The sequence below is a fragment of the Gadus macrocephalus genome, chromosome 7 (assembly GCF_031168955.1).
Source record: "Gadus macrocephalus chromosome 7, ASM3116895v1".
Taxonomy (NCBI): Eukaryota; Metazoa; Chordata; class Actinopteri; order Gadiformes; family Gadidae; genus Gadus; species Gadus macrocephalus.
The window spans coordinates 11,072,830-11,097,862 of NC_082388.1; the positions used below are offsets into that span (position 1 = coordinate 11,072,830).

The following is a 25,033-nucleotide window of genomic DNA, read 5'->3' on the forward strand; positions in this document are numbered from 1 at the left end:
AAGACTCTGATACTATTCAGGTTAGCAGTAGGAGAAAGTCTCATAATCCACACCAACCCTCTGACTGTATCTTTTGGCTACATAGCGTGCCTTGCATTTTTCTGATTCATCTGGATTGATTTTAATAGGATAAACCCATCTACCCTCCACTCCTTTCTTGTCCTCTGGCAAGTGTGTTAGGGTAAATGTTTCATTTTCTTTCAATGATTGTATCTCCTCATCCATCGCATTAACCCATTATTTTGAGTGATGTGAGGTTACAGCTTCTCTGAATGTAAGTGTATGTTAGTCACTACTCTGTAACAATAATCTCTTAGTGAGTACTTGATCATCACTCTCATTATCGCCTGACACATATTCACTCAAGTAATCTGGTTTCTTCCTCTCTCTTGAAGGGTAACGCTTGTGCTGAAGTGTCTGTGTCTGGCTGTGTACTTCAGGCATAGTAACTGGCACGTTGTCCTGTGTATGGGCTCGACTCACATCAGTATTTTTCCTGGCATAGTAAGTTCTATTCTGCAGCTCAGAATCATCATTGACAGCTGCCATGTCAGTCGCTGTGTCTGCCGCTCTGTGTTTGTTTGGTTGACAAACTTCACCAGTCTATGCTTCTGCACTTTTCAACCAATATAGGCTGAACTGTTCTTGTCATAGCAGACAAAAAATCACTTTTCACACCTTGAGTCTAATTTTCTTGTCCTGTTTGTGAGTATAGCACTCTGAACCAAACTAATGCATCCTGGTCAAGGTTGTTTCCCTTTCAGCCGTAAGTAAGGGTCTGCTTTGTGCAGTCCGTTCCTCACTATAGCAGCTGTCTGGACTGCATAGGTTCACAGCTCTTTCGGCAGCTTGGTGAACTCGCCTCTATGTCACATGCTCATTCAGGGACATCCCATTGGCTAAATACTTATGGTGACTATGGAGCACAAATTTGTATACAGTCAAAATTTGTATTAACCCACGATGTGAAAGAATCATGGTCACTCATTGTCCCACTGAATGTATGCGCTTCGCATGATCAAGTTATTCTTCATCACACAGACGAATCAAAAGTTGGAAAGCGTTAAAAAATAAAAAAAATACAGCAGTCATTTCAACCGATACAAGATAGAGGTGTCAATCAAAGCGTCCCCTTGCTCCGTGTCAAAGCACCTCATTGCCTCTGTGCTTGAGCATGTGCCTAGCCAAATGGCTAGGGTCGCCGAAGCTGGCGTTGCACTGCAGACACACGCAGGGCTTCTCCCCGGAGTGAGTCCTGATGTGGATCTTCAGCTGAGAGCTTACGCTGAAGCTCTTCATGCATTGGTTACACCTGTAGGGCTTCTCCCCGGAGTGAATCCTCAAGTGGACCTTCAGGTGAGAGCTGGTACCGAAGCTCTTCATGCATTGGTCACACCTGTAGGACTTCACCTGTAGGGAGTGAGTGCTCATGTGGCGCTTCAGGTGGGAGCTCCGTCCGAAGCGCTTCATGCATTGGTCACAGCTGTAGGGCTTCTCCCCCGAGTGAGTCCTCATGTGGGCCTTCAGATTGGCTTTCTTTTGGAAGCGCTTCGTGCATTGGTAGCACCCGTATGGCTTCTCGCCGGTGTGGGTAATCATTGGGATGGTCTTCTTGGTATTGTCGGGAAAACCCTTGCCAAACAAGACACAGGGCCGGCCCTTGCGGCCGCTCCGATGCTCAGTCAGCTCCTCAAGGTGGACGAGCCACTCGCCGCGCTCCAGGCTCTTGGCCACGCTGTGGTCCGCAGGGAGCGAGTTTCGGGCCTCAAGATCGGACGCGCTGAACAGGGTGTCATGGCCGTCCACCGCCAGTGGGCCCTCCCCTTTTCCAGCGACGCTCAGGATCCGCAGCTCCTCGCTGTGACTTGACATGTGGGAGGAGCCAGGGGCGTCCACATGCAGACTATCCGAGGTGGCGCCGCGCTTTGTGCTGCGGTCTTCAAAGTCATCGCAGTCTTCTGCAGAGAGGAAAACAAAGACAGAGAAAAAGTAATTTTATTATTCATTATTTGCACAAAGGGATACAGGAGGTACTTTGAAAACCCTTGTGTATTGGGAGAATTATATTTTGACATTCTTTCTTTCTAACTTCTATTTGTTGATGATCAGCTGTGATGGCATCGCTACGTCTACCCCTTTTAAGGATGTGGGGAGGTCATAAAGAGACAACCCAGGTCAGAGCTGATCTCAGCATTCCTGACACCTGTCTGCCATGAAGAAGATGTACTCATTCTACTATAAACTGTATAAGTAGGCTTTTTAGCAGAGGTAGAATCGAGTACATTCTCAGTTGATCCAGGTTGTTTGCTTGATTGCTTGTATAGATGCAATGTGTATAACTAACCTAGAGCGGGCATGGCTCCACCAATATCCTCTTCATCCTTGATTAAAATGGTGTCTGGGGTCTGCTGCTTTCCACATAAAAAGGAAACACACACAAGACATATTCTTTAATTTGCACAGAATAGTTGTCAATCCCCACTAATGACGCATTGGATCATAAAGGTGTGTGCTTTCTATTGCTGTGTGCTGGAGTTGTAACAGGGGAAGCCCCTCTTTTGGATGGTGAATGAGAAGATGAGCTCCTCACAGTCAGCTCCTCGCGGCAGACCAACCGCTCGCCACGCTCCAGGCTCTTGGCCACTCTGTGGTCCGCAGACAGCGGGCTCAGGGCCTCCACTTCGGACGCAGTGAAGAGGGCGTCATGGCCGTCCACCACCAGTGAGCCCTCCCCTTCTCCATGGATGCCCAGGATCCTCGGCTCCTCGCTGTGACTGGACAAGTGGGAGGAGCCAGGGGCGTGTAGACTCTCAGAGATGGCGCCACGCTGTGTGCTGCGGTCTCCAAAGTCCTCGCAGTCTTCTGCAGAGTGGAAAAGAAATGACAGTGATTGTTTCTATAAATTATTTGCACAGTGTGTATTTTACGTGAAAGAAACTATGTGTATGTATTGTAACATTGACACAGAGGGTTTGAAATGTGTACTGCAGACACAGATTCAGAGTTTTGGAGAGGGATATCTCCCCCAGCCCCCTCCTCCCTCGACTCAAAGCTCAAGCAGGTGACCATGACACTGAACAAACACCAGTGCAAACTGATCTAAGCACAACAGGACATGCGAGACGAGCGCAATTATTCTGTTTTGAAAATAACAAGTGAAAACGTGTCATTCCCTGTAAGCTGATCAGCTAAAATGTTTACGTTGTGAATTTATTGATGTTTGAGAATGATAAACCATCTCATGTGGCATCTGTCTTGAAACCCTTCTGGGCTCTTGACTGTTTGCATCTTTGAAATGCAACTCCCAAGTTTGACTCGTGTTTTATCAGGGCTCTGGTCATGATGCTTTTCAAAAGAGCACCAGGTTTTTTTTAGCGCAAGTAGAATGTATGCTGCCTAGAATCTATGGGTGTAAGATGAGGGGAATGCAAATGATATTAGGCATGTTGTTTGAGGTAGCCTGCTTCTCCGATATAAATCATTATTCATTGTTGATTTAGAATCATGATTCAAAATGACAACATGGTATAACATAACAACAAATAGTGCCCCCTGAACGTTGGACCCTCCTGTTTTCCATCTATTACAATCGGAACTCAACTCACCAATCCCCAGTGGTTTAGTCCGTGGCCGGCAGATGTTCGCTCGAGCCAGGGCCAAACGACTTGCCGCACGCGATGCATTTGATCTAGTTTGAAGCCGCAAAGAAAACAGCTCCCTCCTCATCACCTTCATCCTCGTCTTCATCGCTTCCTTTTCTTTCAGGCTCCGAGTTATTTGTAAGCGAAGGGTAGCCGAGCCTTCCGAGAACAGCTTGGTAATTTCAGATACGGCAGCTTTCGCCAGTGCGTCCATTATGGACGAAAGCTCATCTTCCATTGTGGAGTTGCACGGTGACATGTTTATTAACATATTTTACTTTGTTGTGTACACCGGGCCGACGGACACTTGGGGGTGTGTATTGTGATGGTGTGTTCCTGAATACTCGGACACCAGCCTTCCGAGCCGTCATTTCCGGTCATTTCCGAGCATTTTTACGTCACTTGGCGTTCTCGTGCGACTTTGTGATTGTGTCATGAAATTGGCTAGTCGTTGTTTATTGTTAGCTACATTAGCGTCTTTAGCAAACCAGCTCGAAAATAAACAAAAAAAATAAACAACTTGACATTGCAGAAGCAGAAAGGCTGAGGTACTACAGTAATGTAGTTTTCACAAAATCTTTTTTGCCACATTTCATACAATTAATACTTACTACAGTGCAACAGCGTCCCCAAGTGGAAGGTAGATGTAGCTCAACAATGGTTGGTTTGTAGAGAAACAGTCTCAGTCATTGTTCCAATTTGTTTATTATGATATTCCTGAACATTATCGGTAACATGTGTCGGTGTTGGCTCCTTGGCAACGAGTTTAAGGTGAACCCAACTTTGGAAGCACAGTGGGCTGTTCACCTGGGAGGAACACACACGCACGCGCACGCACGCACACACACGCGAGAAGACAGTTTTCAGCTTATTAGCATTTGCATGCAGGCCTAGAATTTAAACAGTGTAGGTTCTATCGTTTAATGGGAGAGAGGGCACAGACAAACCTGTTGTTACGATAACAACCTGAACAAAGTATGATATGTGGGGATAATTCAGCATGCTAAAAACATGAATACACCCTTCATATACCTACGTTATGATATGTTATATTTATGTTATATATTATTCCACATGGAAGACAAGGGTCAACTAAAGTCCTTTTTTTGATTTTGTATTTATTGGTTTGATATAAAGTTACCTTCGGAGAAGCGCTGGGCGGCCATCTTGTCCCGTGTGATGTACAGGGCGTTGACCAGGTAGAAGACTCCGCCCAGCACGGCGACGGCGGGACAGAGCAGGAAGCTGTACTGCAGGCTGTGGAAGCGCCACTGCGGGGAGTCCGGGTCGTAGGCGCTCAGCGAATCAGAGATCTGGGGACAGGGTGGGGAGGTCATGTGACCCAGGAGGGGGCTGGAATCACCCTTCAGACGGGTTGTGGTAATGACCGGCTGGCTGTAAATTATAATGCTCATTGCAAGGCTTCTCACTAAAGAAATCAATAATGTGACACCGAATATATACAAATATATATTTTATCGATATTGAATTGCTTCCACAAAAATTCTACAGATTAACCGATAATAATCTCCTTGGAAACAGCTACCATAGCTGCCTTGGGTTAATCATAGCAGAGGTCTGCTATTCTTTAAAGACCACCGAATGCCGTTATTTACCAATCCGAATCGGGTGTTTAACAAAGCCACATGTTCACTCGTTTTCCTCACCACTCCGATGATGTAGGGGCTGGCCGCGTCGCCCAGGAGATGGCAGACCATAATCTGCAGCGCTATGGCGGTGGCACGGCGTGTCGGCACCACCACGTACTGAACACACGGACACACAGACAAACCACTCAGAGGGGGAAGGGGATACCTCGAGGGTTTCATTACATTTGTACTCGGATCAGTTGAATGTGCGACCGCAAGGCCCCCCGACTCACCAGCACTATATCACCCATGATGGGCCAGTTGAGTGACAGCAGTGTCTCCCCGAGGAAAACAAACACCTGAAACCACACACACACACACACACCTTGCATGAAGCTTCAAATGATGTCTGATGTAACACACTGGTAACCATCAGTTTGCAGGAAGCTAGTGGAACAAACTTGAAAAAAACACACTGTGTGTGTGTGTGTGTGTGTTTGTGTTTGGATGTGTGAGTGTGTGTGTTTGGATGTGTGAGTGTGTGTGTATGTGTGCGTGTGTGCGTGCGTGCGTGTGTGTGTGTGCGTGTGGCGGCTTACATATGTGACGGGGATGCTTCTGGCGGCCAGGAAGATGGCGGCCAGCAGGCAGGGGATGCAGCCCAGCATGCCCACGGCGCAGATGAGGGGGTCCACGTGGGGCACGCGGCCGATGAGCCCCCGGGTCAGGAGCGTGCCCAGGCCCACGCCGAAGATCCCGCTCGCCACCGTGACGGCACCGAAGATGAAGCTGTTGCCAGGGGCAACGGTTTAAACTCAACGTCACGCTTGGCCATTTTCTAATAAAACAGAGTGCCGCCCCGTTCGTGTGTTCACGGTCTGCAGCCTCGACTGGCTTTAAAAGGTGAGCCGTCGACGTCATACGTCTGGCATTTGCATTCTCTGCGGGTCCAAAAGGTCTATCAGGGCCGTGCGATTAGTCCCACACACGTCGCACACTCGTTTTCGCCAAAAGGGGTTTCTTCTAACGGTTCCACTTTAGCATTTATAAGACAGTGTTTGAGGCCCGTGAGCGGCACGTCAGAAGGGAGTCTGCCTCACCTGTCGGAGGTGTCACACGGCTCCGCCACGCAGGGCTGCCGGCTCCCCTGGGCCACCTGGGCTCTGCTGAGGAAGGTGGGCGCCCAGAAGGCCAGCGCCCCCGTCACAAACGACATGGACGTGATGCCCAGGGACGACCACACAAAGCTTTTGCTATTGGGATGCGGAACACGCACGCGCACGCACGCACGCACACGCACACGCGCACACACACACACACACACACACACACACACACACACACAGACAGACAGACAGACAGACAGACAGACAGACAGACAGACAGACAGACAGACAGACAGACAGACAGACAGACAGACAGACAGACAGACAGACAGACAGACAGACAGAGACAGACAGACAGACAGACAGACAGACGGACACAAACACACACACACACACACACACACACACATAAAAGAATAAACCAGTGAGTGATAGTCCATTGTTCCTCTGTTCCCCAGCACTATGCTAACCCTCAGCCAAACCCCGATATCAGAGAGTAATAGCGTGCTGGCCGTACTTCTTCAGGAGGTACTTGATGTCCTCCAGGTAGGAGCTCCGCCCTGCGACCCCCTGACCCCGGGTCTCAGACGCTCCTCTGGGGGGGTTGGGACACAGGAAGACCAGCAGCACCACGCCCACCGCGCCCAGGACGGGACAGACCTGAGGTTAAGGGTTACTTGGATGAAACGACATGGCCACCTGTGTCAGCTATAAGTGAGAGAAATGCGCTGGGAGAATATCTGTCTTGGGCAGACTAAACCAGCCTCTGTGTGAGCCCATTTATATTTTAGACCTCTCCCGGCTCGTTTCGGACCAGTCAGGACATCCCTTCCCTGATTGGTTAGGGGAATCCATCTTGCCTCTCGATCACACTGTGCCTGAATGCAGCACAACTCAATGTCGGGGGGAGCAGAGAGGAGGGGTGGTGGTTGGGTGTTTGGGTCTCTTCTGCTCTTTCCTACTCAATTATTTTCTGCTTCTCTCTCGGATCTCAGGGCAACTTTATCAAACACACTACACCCTGTTTGTGTGGGCCTGCTGTGGTCATGTCTCTACATTACCCTCAGAGCCCAGCGCCAGTCTCCGGTGGCGGTGGCTATGGTGGATCCCATGATGTAGCCCAGACCGCTGGAAACAGAGAACAGAGAACCCGATCCTTATTCTGGGATGCATCTCTTCGGAACAGAGAATAGGACTCCGTACCTCACACTCCAAGCATACTGTAAGCCAGGGTTCAAATAGAATATGTCATGATTCAGTTGGGGGAGGGAGGCGACGTGATTCTGCCCCCAAAACTCTGAACACTGCAGTATTGGTGGTCCTTTCGTTACAAAAGGGAGCAGCGATGCTGCGGTGTTCCCTGTATACGTGATTTAAAATAGGCCCCTCGCTGTAAACAGACCGGACGTTCTCACCGTATGCAGTGAGAGAGCACGACACTGCATGCGATATATAATATGCATCATATATACTACACATATCACGCACATGAATTGAAAACAAGAGCTACCTTCCGACGGGGAGCACGACGTAGAAGAGGGAGATAGCGATGGTTCGGCGACCCCCGGAGAACATGTCTCCTATGATGGTGGGGGCGATGGTGGAGTAGCTGGCCTCCCCCGTCCCAACCAGGGCCCTCATCAGCACCAGCACCCAGAAGCACTGGGGGGAGAGCGCCCACAGACAGGCACATGTGGACCCACAGACAGGCACATGTGGACCCACAGACAGGTACATGTGGACCCACAGACAGGTACATGTGGACCCACAGACAGGCACATGTGGACCCACAGACAGGTACATGTGGGAACACAGACAGGTACATGTGGACCCACAGACAGGTACATGTGGACCCACAGACAGGTACATGTGGACCCACAGACAGGTGCAGGTGGACCCACAGACAGGTACATGTGGACCCACAGACAGGCACATGTGGACCCACAGACAGGCACATGTGGACCCACAGACAGGTACATGTGGGAACACAGACAGGTACATGTGGATCCACAGACAGGTACATGTGGACCCACAGACAGGCACATGTGGACCCACAGACAGGTACAGGTGGACCCACAGACAGGTACAGGTGGGAACACAGACGGGTACATGTGGACCCACAGACAGGTACAGGTGGACCCACAGACAGGTACATGTGGACCCACAGACAGGTACATGTGGGAACACAGACAGGTACATGTGGGAACACAGACAGGTACATGTGGGAACACAGACAGGTACATGTGGACCCACAGACAGGTACATGTGGACCCACAGACAGGTACAGGTGGACCCACAGACAGGTACATGTGGAACCACAGACAGGTACATGTGGAACCACAGACAGGTACATGTGGACCCACAGACAGGTACAGGTGGACCCACAGACAGGTACATGTCAACCCACAGACAGGTACATGTGGGAACACAGAGAGGTACATGTGGACCCACAGACAGGTACATATTAACCCACAGAGAGGTGCCTATTGACCCACAGACAGGTTGTTTGATAACAACAGGAAAACTGTCTTACCTTCTTATTGACAAAGGAGCCGCATAAAGTCATCACAAGCCACACGCTCAGGCCTCCAATCATGATCCACTTCCTGTTGTAACGGTCGCCAAGGTAACCAAACAATGGAGCCAATAGTATGAAACTGAAAATGAAAACTGTGAACGCATTAACATTAACAATCTTTTTTTATATATATCTCTTATTCTTTAGATTACAATGTCATGTGTGATGCCTACCACAAGCACCATATGTGTGCGTGTGTGTGCGTGTGTGTGTGTGGATACCTGTCTGAAGAAGACCAGAGGTGCTGTCGTTTATGTCAAAGAACTTCTGGATATTGAGGAGGACGCCTTTGGAAAACAAACAACAAAGGGGCCAGCAGCACGTCAAACTCTGTCACCACCATTCAGCAGTGGGTCTCTACGCACCAGTAGACCATTTGAAAAACATACGCATCCCTACATGCCATGTCTGTTCCAATAGATCCATGTTTGTTTGACGTCTGAAAAGGAGATCCAGCCTTCAGGTTCTCAGTCTTCATACTGTTTATATTCATTATCAAATAAAGTCTAATGAAAAACGATATTCATAAAGAAAAAGGAATCACCTGACTTTTCTTTTTCATATGGCAATAAGAATATATTGCTTATTTTAATACCAGAACATTGAGTCCGCCCTGGGCTAAAGAACCTCCAGTAGGTGGTGTTGGAGGGTAACAGCAGCATGAAAGGGTCTGGGCGCCCCTGATCTAGTATGCTAAACACGGTGCCAGCCCACCGTGTGTGTGGCCAAGCGGGGGGGGGCTGACCTGCGATGGTGTAGCGGTCCATGAAGTTGAGCAGATTGAGGTAGCAGAGGACCGCCACGGCCAGGTAGGACCGCCGGGTCGACAGGGCCGCGTCCCCCACCAGGGGGGTCGTGGACGTGGCCAGGCCGCCGGCGATGGAGCCGTAGCGGCCCGAAGAAGAGGAAGCCCAACTGACGCGATCTCTCTGGCACGCCCCCTCCTCCTCCGGTGTCCCCGAGCCCCTGGCCTCCATGCTGAACTCGCTCTGGTCAACAGATGTGGAGCACAGCTGTGCGTGAGTCATAGTTCCGAGGCCAAATCCAGCAAATTCTGTCTTTTTAAAGTATTTTATTCATCCCATGAGCAGTAGAAGACATCTTTAAATATGAGGAGATGTCTTTGAAGCGACCTACTGGGGATTGGGATGTCAACATATTCAAAGAGCTAAATATAATCACCTCTGAAACACAAATTAAATATAAAGGATATAATACAAACACTATAATACACAAAAATAAAATAACCGTCTGAAAGGAATGAAGGCCAGTGGTGCGACGACATGTTTGCGAAAGTGTTGTTAAGATGAATGCATGCGGCCTCCTTTCATGTTCTATTAAAGGGTCTATTTTTCTCCCCAGCGTAACGGGCGTTTCACGCTTCTATGGATATCAGTTCAATCACCCACCATCCTAACGATTACAGTTAGAAGAACACTTCACAGTCCTCTGGAAATACACATTTCCCTGTGGATTCAGTGATGTTTGCCCCGGTTCTGTGCTATCCACTTTGGCCAGATATCTCCGTGGCGTGAGTGTGGAGGACGATGGTTCAAGCAGTCTCACCTGGCCCGAGTCAACCTGATTGGACTCTGGGACTTGGGGAGACTGCACACCTGTTGCACATCCAGCAATCAATGTGCGCAGGTTAAACCAGCCGTCCCCAGACCCACTCAGAAGGAGAACTCCTTCTGAGTGCACCATCATCATGTGCCATTGTCTGTAAACCCTACACCCTAAACTGGTTTCCACCTCCACCCCCACCACCCTGCGTCCCCAGTTATAGAGGAGCCCAGAGAAGGTAGAGTGTGACCGCCAGGGCCATCGCTACAATCTCAACATCTAAATCTAGTTATGGATAAGCACAGGATTTGTCCTGTTTCCCAAGAAGCACTTGGGTAATTGTGTTGCATAAGGTTTATAAGAGAAAAAGGGAAAAAGAACAAAAGGTTAATATAACAATGCATCTACCTACTTGAAAGAATAAGTTTTAAACAAAAAACTACTTTTTCCACTGCAGCTATAACATATGATTAAAATAATTGAGGTCCTCCAATAATTAAGAATAACAAATCCCCTGCTTCAAAGCCCAAAGGCTGTGTGTTTCAAAGGGCTCAGTCACTCTAACCCTGGTGACCTTTCACACCTCAGCTCTCCCTCCTGTGATTCAATCAACGCGGGCCAATTAATTGACCTATTGGCAGATGGATTTAATTATTTTGACATTCTTTTTAGTCAAACACAACCTACAAATATTCACAGTAAGCAAGGTGACGGTTTCAAAGCTACATCGCACAAGGAATGTATAAAGGACATTTTTGCTTTGTATTTGGCATTTCTTACCTTATGCACCACAAGTAAATGAACGTTGTATATTTAAATTGTAGATGACAGAGTAGTGATATAGTGGCTACAAAGCAACAATTATATATTGAGATACAATCCCTCCTCAGAGCAGAACCAAAGCTTGGCTCGCTGACGTGATATCCATTGAGCTGGCTTCACAACAAGCATGCCTACAGGCACTCGGTGTGTGTGTGTGTGTGTGTGTGTGTGTGTGTGTGTGTGTGTGTGTGTGTGTGTTCTTCCACGATACACATACACACTCTTACTTACACAACGGACTAGAATCCAACTCTTACAGCTTAAAGTTTACAGAACAACAAATGGGATACATACGTGTTGTCCAGTGAAGCCGATCCCTTTACGTCCAGTGAGTGAAGGTCCTACAACATGTTTGAATGTGTCCAGTGGCTGTGGTGGCTCCTGTCGTAGGTCTGGCAGTGGGGAAGCATTCACAGCAGGGATGTGCAGCCTGCTAATAGAATCTGGGATATTAGGTTAGCACAGAGAGCCGGCCCCTCGCTGGGCTGGTCATATGCTCTCACACAGGTCCTCACATTGTACCGGCCCGCACAATGACAGGCCAAAGGGTGACAACGTTTTCCTCATTAATGACTTACAATTGAATTAAATTGATTACTTTATAAATATGTATATTTGGGGTAGTTTAGCCACATGCATCTGTTCTTTTTTTTTGTGGTTGCATATATAAACTAAAATGCTCTTTTCCCCATGGCGTAGTCATAGGGGAGTCATTGAGTTTATAATCTCTTATTGTCTTATATTCTATAATAGAATATAGAAAAGAGATTTGTTATGCATTGTTAGGCAGTTTTGACATTAGGTCACAATCTCCTTTCCTCTGGTGGTAATAATGCTGAGATGACCCACATTCCAGTCATTGTATTGAATGGCCATTATTCCTAATAGGCTATTTGGGACTCATTGGAAAAGAAGTGATTGGGGGAGGAATGGCAGAGTGGGAGCGTGGTTGGTGGCATCGCTCAATACATTACTTCTGCATGCTTGGTTCTGCAGTTCAAATTGTACATCCGTCCACACATGGAAGCAGAGGACTCATTTTTCCCCAGCCATGGGCTGCTATGGAGGATGGTTATTACGAACCGTGTGCCTGTGCTTTATCCCCCTTGGCAACAGTGAGTATGCTTATCTATGTCATTGTAGCTTTTATTACAATGTTTAATGAATGCAAATTCAAAATTTGCATTTTCTTCACATTTATCTTAGTAATAGGTTTTCTTATGCATTGCTTATTGAGTTTATTATTTATTTATGATGATTATTTATGATGTCACAAAACTATTGGAATGTGATGTGTTGTGCATTGAATAACCTGTACCAGTATTAATAAATATGAGAGTAAACATGCCCTGGTCTGAAAAACATTTAAATAACATAATTAATTGGGTTTTGTATAATATGATTAAATATTAGAAACTATGGCGAAATTAAGAGATATTAGCTGTCTCATTAAGGAAGAATGCATAAGATAAATGATTTAAATGTGAAAATAACTCAACTTAAATGAGGACAGGCCGTCTGATTAGTTGGGTCAACTCTGAAAACTGTCCAATGTAATTACCAGTCGATACACATAATGACGCACACACACACACACACACACACACACACACACACACACACACACACACACACACACACACACACACACACACACACACACACACACACACACACACAGGGCAGGGCTGTCCTCACAGGGCTTGTGAGGACAGAGGCATGGGGGTGTTTTGTATTAATGAGGGAACAGAGTAACGAGCAGATCGACTCTATGAACATATTTCTAGACAAGACTCAGAAAACCATCCACATTAATGACCAAAAACACCATCATAATTATATGTTATACACGTAATTATTACAGCATCGGAAACTTATTACAGTTATAATGATCAAATGCATTTATAGAGCACGTTTAAGGGAGGTAAAGTGCTTAACATTGCTCCCTGCCTGCCTTGTGTGTGAGTGTGTGTTGGGACCTTTAATGGCCGTAGGGCATCAGAACCTGGAGAGATGGTGTCCCTCCACAGACAATTGCAATTAGGGCATTTAGCAGACAGCCCGCTCGTCAGGAGCAGTTAGGGTTAAGTCTCTTGCTCAGGGACACATCAACACTCAGCTAGGAGGAGCTGGGGATTGAACTAGCAACCTTTCAGTTACAAGACAACTGCTCTACCTCCTGAGCTAAGCCGACCCGAGGGAAAGCAGACAGAGTCCCCCGTGTCGGTCCTGGGGCGTAGAGTGGCCAGGCCCCGCCCTTAGGAATGGGAAATATTGTATTGGAGTTAACTGAGCATAACTTCAATAGTTTATATTTCAATCTGAATCTCAAGGAACTGTTCCTGGTCTCCAACCTGGTGTCTCTAACCTGGTCTCTAACCGTGTCTCTAACCTGGTGTCTCTAACCTGTTGTCTCTAACCTGTTGTCTCTAACATGTCTCTAACCTGGTGTCTCTAATCTGGTGTCTCTAACCTGATGTCTCTAACCTGGTGTCTCTAATCTGGTGTCTCTAACCTGGTATCTAACTGGTGTCTCTAACCTGGTATCTAACTGGTGTCTCTAACCTGGTGTCTCTAAGCTGGTGTCTCTAATCTGGTGTCTCTAACCTGGTGTCTCTAACCTGGTGTCTCTAACCTGGTGTCTCTAACCTGGTGTCTCTGGGCTCCAGCGGCGGTGAAGGTGAGCATCAGTGACCCCAGCATGGAGGTAGTCCAGGGGGACTTTGTGCTGCTGCCCTGCTCCTTCACCACCACCACACCCCTGACCCGACTCAACATCATCTGGACCCTGACCCCCTTCTCCAGCCCGATGACCCCCATACAGGTAGCCTGCATCCACATAGACACTAGGCGCTGGCCTGGGATAGTGACGTCCTTGTAAGGGTGTTCCCATCTGAAAGGTTCTGGGTTCAAACCCCAATTTCTGCAGTCAGACCCCAATTTCTGCAGTCCAAGATGCCCTATCCCAACCTGCGTATTAAAGAGTACAGCGAATCTACTTTGGATGATTGGAGCATTGATGGGTCGGCTTAGCTCTAGAGGTAGAGCAGGTTGACTGGTAAGCGGAAGGTTGTTTGATCCCGGAGTGTCAAGGTATCCCTGAGCAAGACACTTAACCCTTACTGCTCCATGCAAGGTGACGAGCTGGCTGTCGCCTTGAATGGTTGACTCCGCCGTCGGTGTGTCAATGTGCGTATTAACCGTTGTAAATTGCTTTGGATAAAAGCATCTGCTAAATGCCCTTAGTGTAAATTAAAAACCAGATAAAGAGAAGAATATTCAGCAAATCAAGGAAATAACATTTGACCTTTTGCTTTACTATTAATCACATCCCTGCAATTGGATTTACGGAGTGTTGGACATCAGGATTTCATCCAACCCAGTTTGTGAAAAGTACAAAGTCATTTGGGAAAACCAAACCGATCTTAACAAATGATTCATGCATGAAGATTATAATATTTAATATGATGAATGACTCATTTTCCCTTTGAAGGTGTAGTCAAGTTGACGTGCCTAAGTCCTTGTTTCATACCCGTGGTTCTCCAGGTGATCGTCTACGACCACGGTCAGGTGATTGAGGACCCCTCCCTCCTTGGACGAGTGGGCTTTACAGGTAAACATGGGACATCATATAATACAGTCATATCAGTAAATATGAGCATTAGGTAACGCTTTTACAAACTAACTTAAATCAATCAAAAAGAGGCCTAGCTATTGAATGTTAGCAACATTAGCATAAATCGATAAAAACAAAATCGAAGGAGAACAAATGTATTTTTGAGTAAGTAAGTTAATTTACAGTAGTAGTAGTACATATTCATAGTGTGTGTGTGCGTGTGCGTGTGTGTCTGTTCACCAGGCATCCCCTGGAAGGCAGACATCTTCCTGAACAACACGCGGGGGTCTGACGCTGGGGTGTACCACTGTGTGGTCAACAACCCCCCGGAGACCGGAGAGCAGGGGATAGAGGAGCTGGTCCTGGATGTGCTGGGTGAGCCCCTCCGTACCCCCTCCAGATGGAGCTCTCCTCCATGTTGGCCCCACACAGCCTGCCATCCTTAAGCTACTTGCATCGAAAAAACAACTTTGCAATATGTTGCTTTAGATTACAGTGTCTGCTACATGACTAAATAGTATATGATTGAGATACTTTACTTTACTCTTGATTTGTATTGGAGGACCTTAATGACATGCATCTAAAAATATATATTCACTGTAGCTCACTTTGGAATTAAGTGTCTGCTAAATTATGAAATAGTACAACAGCTGTGGCAAGAGAAATGACAGGGTGCATGGAGGTTAGCTTCTTTGATTAATTGCCCCACACAATATTTCATGCAAATTAAAGTTGCCTCCAACATATGGCAGATCCATTGAGATGTAACTAAACACTCAAATAAATATGGAAACGATTTTCATGCAAAAGATGTATTGAAATTGGCTCGAATCCGTCCCAGGTGACATAATAGCTAGTCAGCACTAATTTCGGCCAATCAGATGCCACCATGAGGTCCTCAGGAGTGACCTGGTGGACTTCTTGTTCTCTGATGTGTACGTGTGTGTACGTGTGTGTACGTGTGTGTACGTCTGTCTGTCTGTCTGTCTGTCTGTCTGTGCGTGTTCCCCCAGTGCCCCCGTCCCTGCCCGTGTGCCAGTGGGAGGGGGTGGTGGAGGTGGGGGGCAGGGTGACCCTGTCCTGCAGCGTGGCGGGGGGCCGCCCCACCCCAGAGCTCCAGTGGCACAAGATGGAGCCCGAGCGGATCACGCTGCCCATCAACATGGACGGTAGGACCAGCGCCTCAAAAGGGGCGGGGCTCACTGAGGAACGCCAGGCGGGGCGTTATTCTAACAAGAGTACTCCTTCAAACACGTGGGCTCTGAGACATCGACTCTCATTCCGCCAAAAAAAAAACACGCCTTGTTTTTGGACCAAAGGGGAAGTCAAATCACGGACCAATGTATCAAGGCTCCAACGTTTCAGCTAAACAGAGCCCACAATCTTTCACAAGAAGTGTATAAAGCAGTACTCCCTTGTATTAAAATAGTGAGTGTTACTTGTCCCTTTTAACCCCAAAACTTGTTCATGGCTTAATGACCCTCAGGACCAAACACATATTTTTTTGTGCACGATAAAATAAGCAATACATTGCAATTATTAAGACAGTTAAACCATTGATCATTAGAATTTGTTAAACATACAAAGATAAATGCTAATGATTACAGATGAGCAGGGCCGTAGCACCAAATTCTGGGCCCTGTATACAAGGGGGGGGGGGGGGGGGGGGGGAAATAATGCTATGCTAATGCTAAACCCTCCCCAACAGGAGACATGTCCGGCTGGGTGCAGATCGCCAACGTCTCCTCCCAGACGTCCGGTCTGTACCGCTGCTCCGCCTCCAACAAGCTGCACACACAGAGCTGCTACATCAACCTGTCCGTCTACACCCGTAAGGAACCGTTTACGTCCGCTTAACATCTTTAACGCTCAAATATAAAACATGTGTATACACGGTGTAACTCCTGTCCGAATCGAGTCTTTTATTTATTTTAGGCCGATTTAAAATCCTTAATTCCAACTCGAAACGTATTAGTGAGTGTTGTATCCTAAAATGACCATGAGTGAATAGATGAGGACGAGGTTAAAAAAAAACTTATTTTGACTTTTCTATTTCAGCTGCGCCCGCCGCTTCCACGGGCATCCTGCAGGGGGTGCTGCTGAGCCTGTCCATGAGCCTGCTGCTGACGGCGCTAGTGCTGCTGCTGGCCTGGCTCCGCCGCAGTGGGCAGGACGGCCGGAGGAGAGGGGCCTCGGAGGAGTCCTGTTACAACGAGATACGATACACACCCTCTCTGATGAAGCGCTCGTTTGTCTGATAAGTAACTAGAGAAAGATCTCCGTTAAGAGATGTATATATTCTTTTTTTTTTAACTGCGAATGCGTTTAGCCCCTACCCTATTGGTCTTCTGCTTTGCTGAATTGGGGGACTTTAGATTACTGTTTGTCCGCTGTTTAAGTTCCTTCAGGTCAAATAATAATAAAAAAAAAAACACCTGGGTCAGAAGGCCTTATGATTCATGTTCTTTCTAATGAGCTAATATGAAAGTAAACATACCTATAGTTATTTAATCAATTAGATCAGATATTGTTCAGATATAAATTTTTGCCCTGTAGAATGGTAATTGGAAAAATAAAAATAAAAGCACTCGGGAGCTTCTCATTTGAAAACAAAAGACACAAAAGCTTTAATTTAAAGAGAAGTGTGAAATAAGACAAAAAATATGTACAGAACATTGATTAACTTAAATAAAAAATACCTTTTCCCCTCCTTGTAAAACTAAAGTATAAAATAATGTCGGATGGAAGGACAGTTGTGCAAAAAAAAGTTATGAATTGATTCTTTGAAAATTACTGATAGGAAACTCAATTTCAGTGAGCTCTTTGCTCAGTCAAATCTCCACCAAGCCTCAACAAAAACAGCATTCATGTAAAAAAAGAAAAGAAAATCCAAACATTATAAAATAGATTTGTATATCTTAAATATATATGGAATTTATATACGAAACATGCTGCTCAGAAACCGCATGTACAGAGACTGAAAGGAATCTACATCATCCCTTTTGATTGACACCTGGGTCCGCCCAATTAGCTGTGCCTTGCTCTAGTGTGTTTGATTGGGATTGGTGGAATGACGCCGACCTGTTCAAGATGGAGTAGCCCTCAGTGTGCTTAGCAGTTATACTTTACACTCTTTACCGGCTGAACAAGAGATCCGTTTTAAACATTCAAGGTTCTAAGCAAAGCCCAGAAATGTCCTTAAAGAGAGAAAGGAAAAAAAGCAGTTCAAAGTGATTCAGTATATCTACCCAAAAGCTGAAGTAAACACATAATTCATAGATACTAATACCTGGGACTTTACCATAACCCAATTAATGCGTGACTGTGCTACAAATTATGCTTCTTCTATTCCTCTTTTTCCTGTATTTTTTAACATTACCGCATATAACAAAAAGAAAGAGTAAAAAGAGGTTATCCCCGGTGGAAACCCTGAGAATGCTTTTCCTGTGGTTCACCCATTACATTGTGTGATAATAACCGTGTAGAAGGCTGTCCTCTGGTAAATAGGCCTGTATGGATCACAACACTGCACCAAGTCATTCACAGCTTTCACTCAGCCACATAGGGTGGGAGGAGAGCAACAGATGTCAAGAGTGCCAGCTTCTGTTCCACACGTCATCTACCACAGACCGCTGGGCCCCAGACACCAGAACCCCTGGGATATCAGAACAAGAACCCATGGAACTCTCAAATCAGAAGTAATTGGATGCCTGGAATCGGAACCCGTACGATTCTTCAAACAGAAATCCAAGGAATCAGAACACCTGGGTAGTCTTCAAATCAGAACTCCTGCGATTATTCAAATCAGAACACCTATGATTTTCAAAACATAACTCCTTGGATTACCAAAATCACCACTCCTTTGATTCTTCAGAGCTCTTTGGATTGGGGAAATATAGGAACACCTTGGATTCTTCCAATCAGAACTCCTAGGATTCCTGCCATCAGAACGCCAAGGGGGTTCCTGGAATCAGACCTCCTCTAATGTGTTGATAACAGTAGTGAAGATTGAGTAGGAACAAGATCGACCTCAGGTGACTCCCAGGGAACACTTCCGAAATCATACTTCAGAAAACCGTTGCCGAGAGGACCAAAATGACACCAAACAAGAGTGTGTGCGAGTGTGAGAAGGGAGTCATAACAGGAAGAATCCGATCCCCAGACTCAAAAGATCAGCAGCAAAACCCTTGTATCCATTCACAACATACCCTTGACACAAACATTGCTCAAATAAATATTCCACCTTTATTCAATTTTTGTTTATTTCCAACTAAAACGCTGGATGTAACGGTTGCACAGCAGTTGTAGGGTAGGTTAGTAGTAGCAGAAGATGCAGTAGCAGTAGTACAACGCTAGGGGGCGGCGTACTGCAGGCCAGTACATAAGAGGTGCCTGTGTGTGCATGTAAGTGTGTGAGTGATTGTGGGTGTCGGTGTGGCTGTGTGTGAGTGCGGGTGTGTGAGTGTGAGTGTGAGTGTGTGTGTGTGTGTGTGGCTGGTAGCGCCGCTTGCTAATTCAGCGCTGGACCCTGCAGTAGAGAAACGTAGCGCTGAGCGCGGCTCCTCAGAGAGAGGCATTGGCCAGTCAGCCGAAACACGCGCTGATCAGGACGCCTATAGGAACCGCCTCGGGATCAATCAGCCTATAGGAGCAGCTCAGGGAACCGTCGACACCAGAGAATCTGGGATTCTTCAAGTAAAAAAAACTAAAACAAAAAAAGGACATTCCACTCACCAGAAAACGTAGCGAATCAAACAACACAAGGCGTGTTCAGTACTCCAGTTAGTGTTCTTGTGATCAACACAATGTCACTGGTCAGTATGTTTCGTCATAGAGCCCAGTCCCAATAGCCGCTTCTGGGACTAGTTACCATGCATAACTAGTCATATCTGAGACTGGTTACTAGGCTTAACTCAGGCCCGTCACTAGCCATGGCTATAGTTAGCCACAACTAGGTCTGGTTACCAGGCCTAACTATAACTAGCCACATCCAGGACTGGTTACCAGGCCTCACTAGAGTCACTCCTAGGACTGGTTACCAGGCCTAACCGTAACTAGTCATTGGAGACTAACTAGAGTGTAAACTAGGCAGTAGAAGCACCACATGTTGGCCTGAGAACAAGAACCAGGTCAGCTGTGAGACAGGTTCCGTCAGGGAGAACCAATCAGCGTGTCCCTGTGAGGAGGCACAGTTTCAAACACTTCAATAAATTACAGATCAATCATCATTTGGACTTTTTGGGAGTGTGTCATACTACTTTCCATACAGAGAACACAAAAGGAGAAAAAGTAAGGGCACGTGCCAATTTGCATCATGTTTAGTGTCTTTGTCATTTGGTCGCCCATGTCCGACCAGCACACACAGCAGCTACAGATGTCAGACGGTCCCTTAGGGCTGGCAGATCATTGTGCTGCTGCTGATGTCAGACGGTCCCTTAGGGCTGGCAGATCATAGTGCTGCTGCTGCTGCTGCTGCGCCCAGCCGCGTCGGAGTGAGCAATCTGTCTCCGACTCAAAAAACCCCAAAAAAATACGATGAAAAACAAAACAACAAAAAAAACAATCTCAGTTGGAAACGACACGTCCCTTACGATCTTCCTGGTCGCGTTGACCCGCCCCCATGGGTTAGAAACCTTTCGCCGCAAACGTCGTTACTCTCTCTCCCCCAAAGGCCCACGTGAGCGACGGCGGTCTCTGGATTAAAGTCGTTTGCAGAAGTCTCTCGACCTTCTCGCATGCATCTGCGGCCCCCGTTTGGCTGACGGGGAGAACGCCGCTGGTAAAAGTGCGTCCAGACAACAGAACGTGAACGCCCGACGAGTTGAGTTTGGTTTGTTTCACCCCGGGGCTCCCACCTCCAGCCAAACTGGGGGTCCAGTTTGGATTGGTCCAGCAGGGTGGGGCCCCCACCGCATCAGATCTGATGGGAGGGTGTGTGTGTGTGTGTGTGTGTGTGTGCCTTGGCCCCAGGGCCGTGGCCCAGCGACGGGGGAGCAGGGGGGGGCTCGGGGAGGGTCATCGGAGGTGCTCCAGGAGAGGCAGCTCTGTGGACTCCTCCCGCGGGGTGGGGGGGTCCCTGGAGGTCAGCAAGGGGCTGCTGTCCAGCGCCAGGGTGGCACCCAGAGGGTCAAGGGTCACGAAGGTCTCTGGTGGAGGTACGGGAGCAATCATCTGCCAAAACAACCAACACAATCAGACGGGGGAAACCGATAACATCTAAACATGTATCTCGCCGCATTGCAATCCGTCTATCGGCTATGCTAAGCTACATTGGCTATGCTAAGCTACATTGGCTATGCTAAGCGGCGTGATCGCTAACACATGACTTATTTTATCCAAATCACTGCACTATGCAAAGCTGGACCATTACCTTTACTGAAACTGATATCGACCGTACACATAATGTGCAGTGGGTTTTCTGTATGGATTTTTGCATTAGCTCGGCAGACTATGAAAAAGCTAATCATGGCGTGGCTGCATTGAAAGGCTCATATCGATACCAGCTCGTGTTGGTAAGGTCTCCGGGTCTGACCTGCGTGCGGACGGTCAGCAGCTGCCCGGGGTCGCCCTCCGACGCCGGCCCGTTGAAGCCCTTCTTGGCCGAAAGGCTCCACTTTCCAAAATGGCTGTCGTAGTGCAGGCCGGAGCCCAGGGCGAGGCCCAGACCCAAGCCCGACCGCGGGCCTCCGCGCTGGGCCGAGCTGTCCAGGAAGCTCCCCGGGCAGAAGCGCTCGGCGCCCAGAGGCGAGGGCCCCATGGAGCTGCTGAAGGAGAGCTGGGAGCTGGACAGGTGCTGCCCCAGCAGCCCCTGGATGGACGAGGTGCGCTGCAGGGAGCTGAGGAGCCCCGCCTCCATCCGGCCCTCGGATTGGCTGAGCAAGGCCAAGGGGAGGGGCTGTGGGTGGTGCGGCCAACTAGGGGTGGGGCCCACAGGGTTGTCTGTACCTGGAGTGGAGAAGAGGGATATTTCACACACTGGGCCGACTCTGTATGTTGCAGCTACAGTGGTAGTGGGCCCGTAGTGGTACACCAAAAATGGCAGCCTGAAGAACCCGTCTAAATGTATGCAAGGGATAATGTATAGAACGCTGGTCATTATCGAGAAAATAAGCCCCGACAGGGCGAACAGGACACCGACGCGCAGCGGAGGTGTCTTGCTTCGCCATGAAGGGGCTTATTTTACGATAATGACCGTCGAAGTTCTATACATTATCCCGCTTATTACACGGTTACTCCCCAAAACGAAACAATTTATTTACAATGTATTTGTTACCAGCATTCATAGCGTTGATCTGCAGAGAAATAGTCCGCCCAAGACGTTGACGTCGTCGCTTAGCAACCGACAGCGCTTGGGTTGATACATATCCCGCTTATTACATTGACAAGTTACCGGACTACGTGCGGAGTGATACCAAAGGCAAAAAGTCCTTTTGTTTACCTTGACAGCGGTCATTATTCATCCGTTGCCAATGAATTATCAAAAAATAATTCACCGCCCGAAGTTGTGAAGTGCCCATGCAAGTGAACGGAACGTTGAAAAGACCCGTGTGATACATATTAATAATGCCTATACTGGCTAGAGTCTCTATGGTCTACAACTACAAGGCACCCGAGAGGTTTGTGACGGCTGGAGCCAATCAGGTCGGGGGTCTCACCCATAGAGGGCTGCAGGGTGGAGATGTGGGGCGGGGGCAGGCCCGAGGCGGGGGTGCTCTGGGTGGTGTGGGCGGTGGCGGGGTTGGTGGAGATGGAGGCGGAGCCTCCGCCACAGTCCGAATCCTCGATGTTCCCGCCACTGTTGCAGCCGGCGCCACAACCCTTCTGTAACCTAGACGACGGACCAAACAAAGTGTACATTATCAAGTTCACGTTCTTTATTGCCCCTGAAAGCGAGTCGTTTTGCAGCCTGGATCACAATACATCAATAAAATACACAACAGAAAATCAGTGAAACATAAAAGGTAGTTCAGACAGGAGATCCGATTACAGTGCAACGACCATAAGTGCCATTTGGAAGCAGATCCGTGCTATTTATAGATCAGGAGGCCCATGGCAGTAGAGAAGGGAGGGCTCCTAGCAGGCGCCCTAAAACAACCACCTGACGGGGGCAGCTCAGATGTCTGGATGTAGCTCCCGCTGGGCAACTGGTGATGGCAGTTTCAGAGAGAGGGTTAAACCTCCCTGACGCTCCTAGTGTTACGCCCCGGTCCGTCACTTATTATAACATTCAAACAAAACACCAGTAATGGCCTCATAAAAAAAAATCACAAAAATCACAATGATGCCGATTTGAGCTGAAACAGGGAGTTCACTTCCACTTTCAGAATAGCGGGAGCTTTTCAGATAAATGCAAAAGGCCCATAAAGCGGGCCCGCCTCCCTCCAGACACTTGGCCTGCCACCTTGCTTTGACTTCCAAGTCGGTCCTTGTGGGCCATGTGAGTCATGTTCTCAAACCACGGCACAATACAGAATTTAAAGCTGATTCAATCAAGCTGAAAGAGTTATTATTTCAGTGACGACGATAAACTGAGTTATTGAGGGGAATATCATGATAGCTGTGCCTCAATCTACTTCAGGGATTATTATTGAAAAGCAAATAATTTCAGACAAATAATCTTAACGTACTTCATGGTACTTAACTGTTCAATATTTGCTCAACTGAGCCAATATTTTACTTCAACGTATTGACCTTACAACTCTAATGTAGTTTTAACAGAAAGGTTTTTACCAAGGCGAGGTAAATGCATCAAGGTTATGGCTTTGCTAAAAGGCTTCCGCGTAATGAGGTTATAGGTTTTACTAAAATGCCTTTTCAAAACATGTAAATGCGCTGAGGACACGGGGTCATCATGCAAATGAGAGATTCTTCTAGAAGTAAAGGATATTCATCATGCTGATGAATACTTCATCTACAAGTAGAATAATTTATGCGTCCTGGGGGAGGATCCTAACTTTCAATTGAGGGCTTTGAATATTTTCAGCGTGTGCGTGTGTGTATGCGAGCGTGGCCGTGAGTGTGTGAGTGTGCACGCGTCTGCGTGTAAGCATAGGCGCACATGTGCTTGTAGGAAGGTTAAGACTAGTGTGGAGGTAGGTAGGTGAGTGCGTGCCTTGCTAGGTGTCACTGTGTGTGTGTGTGTGTGTGTGCGTGATAGGGCGGGGCGATAAATCAAATTTTGATCGCGATTTTAGCATCAGACGATCACAAAACTAATATAATCAAGTTTTCGATTTTCTTTTAAATATATATATTTTTTATATAATGTTTTATAAAAAGTGCAAGAACAGCTGGAATCATAATTGTACATTATTTTAGATTTGCACATTTTCTATTTGACCATTTTGTGTATTTTTTAAAAGCTACATTTCTCAGTTGCAGAGTGTTTTTTGGGAGAGACAGGACAACACGTCATGTTTTCAAACGTCACCAAAATAATCGTGATAATGATTTCCTCCATAAAAGGAGCAGCCCCATGCAGTGAGTCAGGCTAGGCGTGTGCCGCGCTCACCTGTCCCAGCTGCTGATGAGCCAGGTGTAGATGTTCTGGGGGCTGACGGGGCCGCCCCACACCGAGCGCAGCTGGGCGTGGCCCCCGGCGTAGGAGGTGGTGAGCGGCGACACGTAGATGGGGTAGCCGATGGGCTGGTCGCACGACGAGTTGATCATGTTGCGCAGCGCCTGCTTGGCGTTCTGGATGCTGCCGCGCTCCGGGTTCCGGTTGCGCAGGAAGACCAGCTCCTGCTGCTGCCCCGCCCACAGGCCGCGCACGCACTCGCGGTTCACCTGCAGGGGTCAGAGGGAGGCGATGGTCAGAATCAAAGAATTAACCAAGTTCTCTATAAATAGGCTTCTCTCTAAAAACATGCCTCCCAGCCAAAAGTTACGATATATGTTCAATAAAGCTTTAATATTTCAATCACTTACTCTTAAAATATAAAGGCGTCGAGTTCCTTACAACAGGTCCATGCATGATATTATACATTTAAATGAACACTATAGCTACACAAATGCTAACCTATTAAAGTTAGAGTAGCTATGCTACGCCATATTATACAAAATCAATGCTAACCCTGATGAGCCCGAAGCTAAGGAGCCGCTCACTCCTCAGGCTATGT

The 25,033-nt window shown here is 47.4% G+C and overlaps 5 protein-coding genes and 1 long non-coding RNA gene across 12 annotated transcripts in view; 3 read left to right on the top strand and 3 right to left on the bottom strand.

Moving 5' to 3' along the window:
- Nucleotides 1-25,033, top strand: part of nherf4b (NHERF family PDZ scaffold protein 4b) — a 205,643-nt gene that overhangs the window by 100,208 nt on the left and 80,402 nt on the right. The gene's annotated exons all lie outside the window — the stretch shown is intronic.
- On the bottom strand, nt 336-4,176 carry LOC132461526 (zinc finger protein 774-like). 2 transcript variants are annotated; one of them, XM_060056671.1, is made up of 5 exons: nt 3,932-4,176; nt 3,606-3,813; nt 2,588-2,862; nt 2,345-2,411; nt 336-1,958 (listed from the first exon to the last, which is right to left on the bottom strand). In XM_060056671.1, exons 1-5 carry the CDS (start codon nt 4,010-4,012, stop codon nt 1,144-1,146), a joined length of 1,446 nt encoding a protein of 481 aa, XP_059912654.1. In that variant the 5' UTR covers nt 4,013-4,176; the 3' UTR covers nt 336-1,143. The 2 variants fall into 2 exon arrangements, with proteins under 2 accessions (XP_059912654.1, XP_059912653.1); XM_060056670.1 differs by having other exon boundaries at nt 3,606-4,176.
- LOC132461527 (uncharacterized) lies at nt 3,935-5,068 on the top strand. Its single transcript, XR_009526626.1, has 2 exons — nt 3,935-4,017; nt 4,779-5,068. It is a non-coding gene; the product is annotated as an uncharacterized LOC132461527 (long non-coding RNA).
- On the bottom strand, nt 4,328-11,799 carry spns3 (SPNS lysolipid transporter 3, sphingosine-1-phosphate (putative)). Of its 4 annotated transcripts, none has more exons than XM_060056667.1 (13): nt 11,594-11,799; nt 9,660-9,903; nt 9,136-9,201; nt 8,870-9,006; nt 7,847-7,998; nt 7,398-7,464; nt 6,854-6,996; nt 6,331-6,483; nt 5,830-6,019; nt 5,524-5,589; nt 5,309-5,407; nt 4,783-4,954; nt 4,328-4,448 (listed from the first exon to the last, which is right to left on the bottom strand). In XM_060056667.1, the coding sequence occupies exons 2-13, from the start codon at nt 9,889-9,891 to the stop codon at nt 4,408-4,410; spliced, it is 1,518 nt and encodes a 505-aa protein (XP_059912650.1). In that variant the 5' UTR covers nt 9,892-9,903; nt 11,594-11,799; the 3' UTR covers nt 4,328-4,407. The 4 variants fall into 4 exon arrangements, with proteins under 4 accessions (XP_059912650.1, XP_059912648.1, XP_059912652.1 ...); XM_060056665.1 differs by lacking the exon at nt 11,594-11,799 and adding an exon at nt 10,324-10,492; XM_060056669.1 differs by lacking the exon at nt 11,594-11,799 and having other exon boundaries at nt 8,870-8,942; nt 9,660-9,683.
- zgc:165604 (uncharacterized protein LOC792578 homolog) lies at nt 12,223-19,163 on the top strand. The gene is made up of 7 exons (XM_060056676.1): nt 12,223-12,414; nt 13,969-14,123; nt 14,846-14,912; nt 15,159-15,290; nt 15,929-16,084; nt 16,624-16,746; nt 16,974-19,163. Exons 1-7 carry the CDS (start codon nt 12,351-12,353, stop codon nt 17,171-17,173), a joined length of 897 nt encoding a protein of 298 aa, XP_059912659.1. The 5' UTR covers nt 12,223-12,350; the 3' UTR covers nt 17,174-19,163.
- Nucleotides 19,142-25,033, bottom strand: part of LOC132461528 (pecanex-like protein 1) — a 34,551-nt gene continuing 28,659 nt past the window's right edge. For all 3 annotated transcript variants that reach the window (XM_060056674.1, XM_060056673.1, XM_060056672.1), the window contains exons 33-36: nt 24,427-24,701; nt 22,571-22,743; nt 21,448-21,860; nt 19,142-21,086 (exon numbers count right to left, since the gene is read on the bottom strand). In XM_060056674.1, the coding sequence (XP_059912657.1) occupies nt 20,931-21,086; nt 21,448-21,860; nt 22,571-22,743; nt 24,427-24,701 (1,017 nt within the window). In that variant the 3' untranslated portion in view covers nt 19,142-20,930. The remainder of the gene's footprint in view (nt 21,087-21,447; nt 21,861-22,570; nt 22,744-24,426; nt 24,702-25,033) is intronic.

Bases quoted from the DNA above. Each gene is read 5' to 3' on its own strand.
- LOC132461526 (XM_060056670.1), bottom strand. From the start codon at position 3,912: ATGTTAATAAACATGTCACCGTGCAACTCCACAATGGAAGATGAGCTT. The intron at 2,863-3,605 runs GTGAGTTGAGTT...TCCACTCTGCAG, and splicing joins GACTAAACCACTGGGGATTG to AAGACTGCGAGGACTTTGGA. The intron at 2,412-2,587 runs AGGAGCTCATCT...TTATGTGGAAAG, and splicing joins GCCGCGAGGAGCTGACTGTG to CAGCAGACCCCAGACACCAT.
- spns3 (XM_060056665.1), bottom strand. The intron at 7,465-7,846 runs GTAGCTCTTGTT...CTCTGTTTCCAG, and splicing joins GTCGTGCTCCCCGTCGGAAG to CGGTCTGGGCTACATCATGG. The intron at 6,020-6,330 runs GTGAGGCAGACT...CCCTGGCAACAG, and splicing joins CCGTGTGACACCTCCGACAG to CTTCATCTTCGGTGCCGTCA.
- zgc:165604 (XM_060056676.1), top strand. From the start codon at position 12,351: ATGGGCTGCTATGGAGGATGGTTATTACGAACCGTGTGCCTGTGCTTT. The intron at 12,415-13,968 runs GTGAGTATGCTT...TCTGGGCTCCAG, and splicing joins CTTTATCCCCCTTGGCAACA to CGGCGGTGAAGGTGAGCATC. The intron at 16,747-16,973 runs GTAAGGAACCGT...TTTCTATTTCAG, and splicing joins CAACCTGTCCGTCTACACCC to CTGCGCCCGCCGCTTCCACG.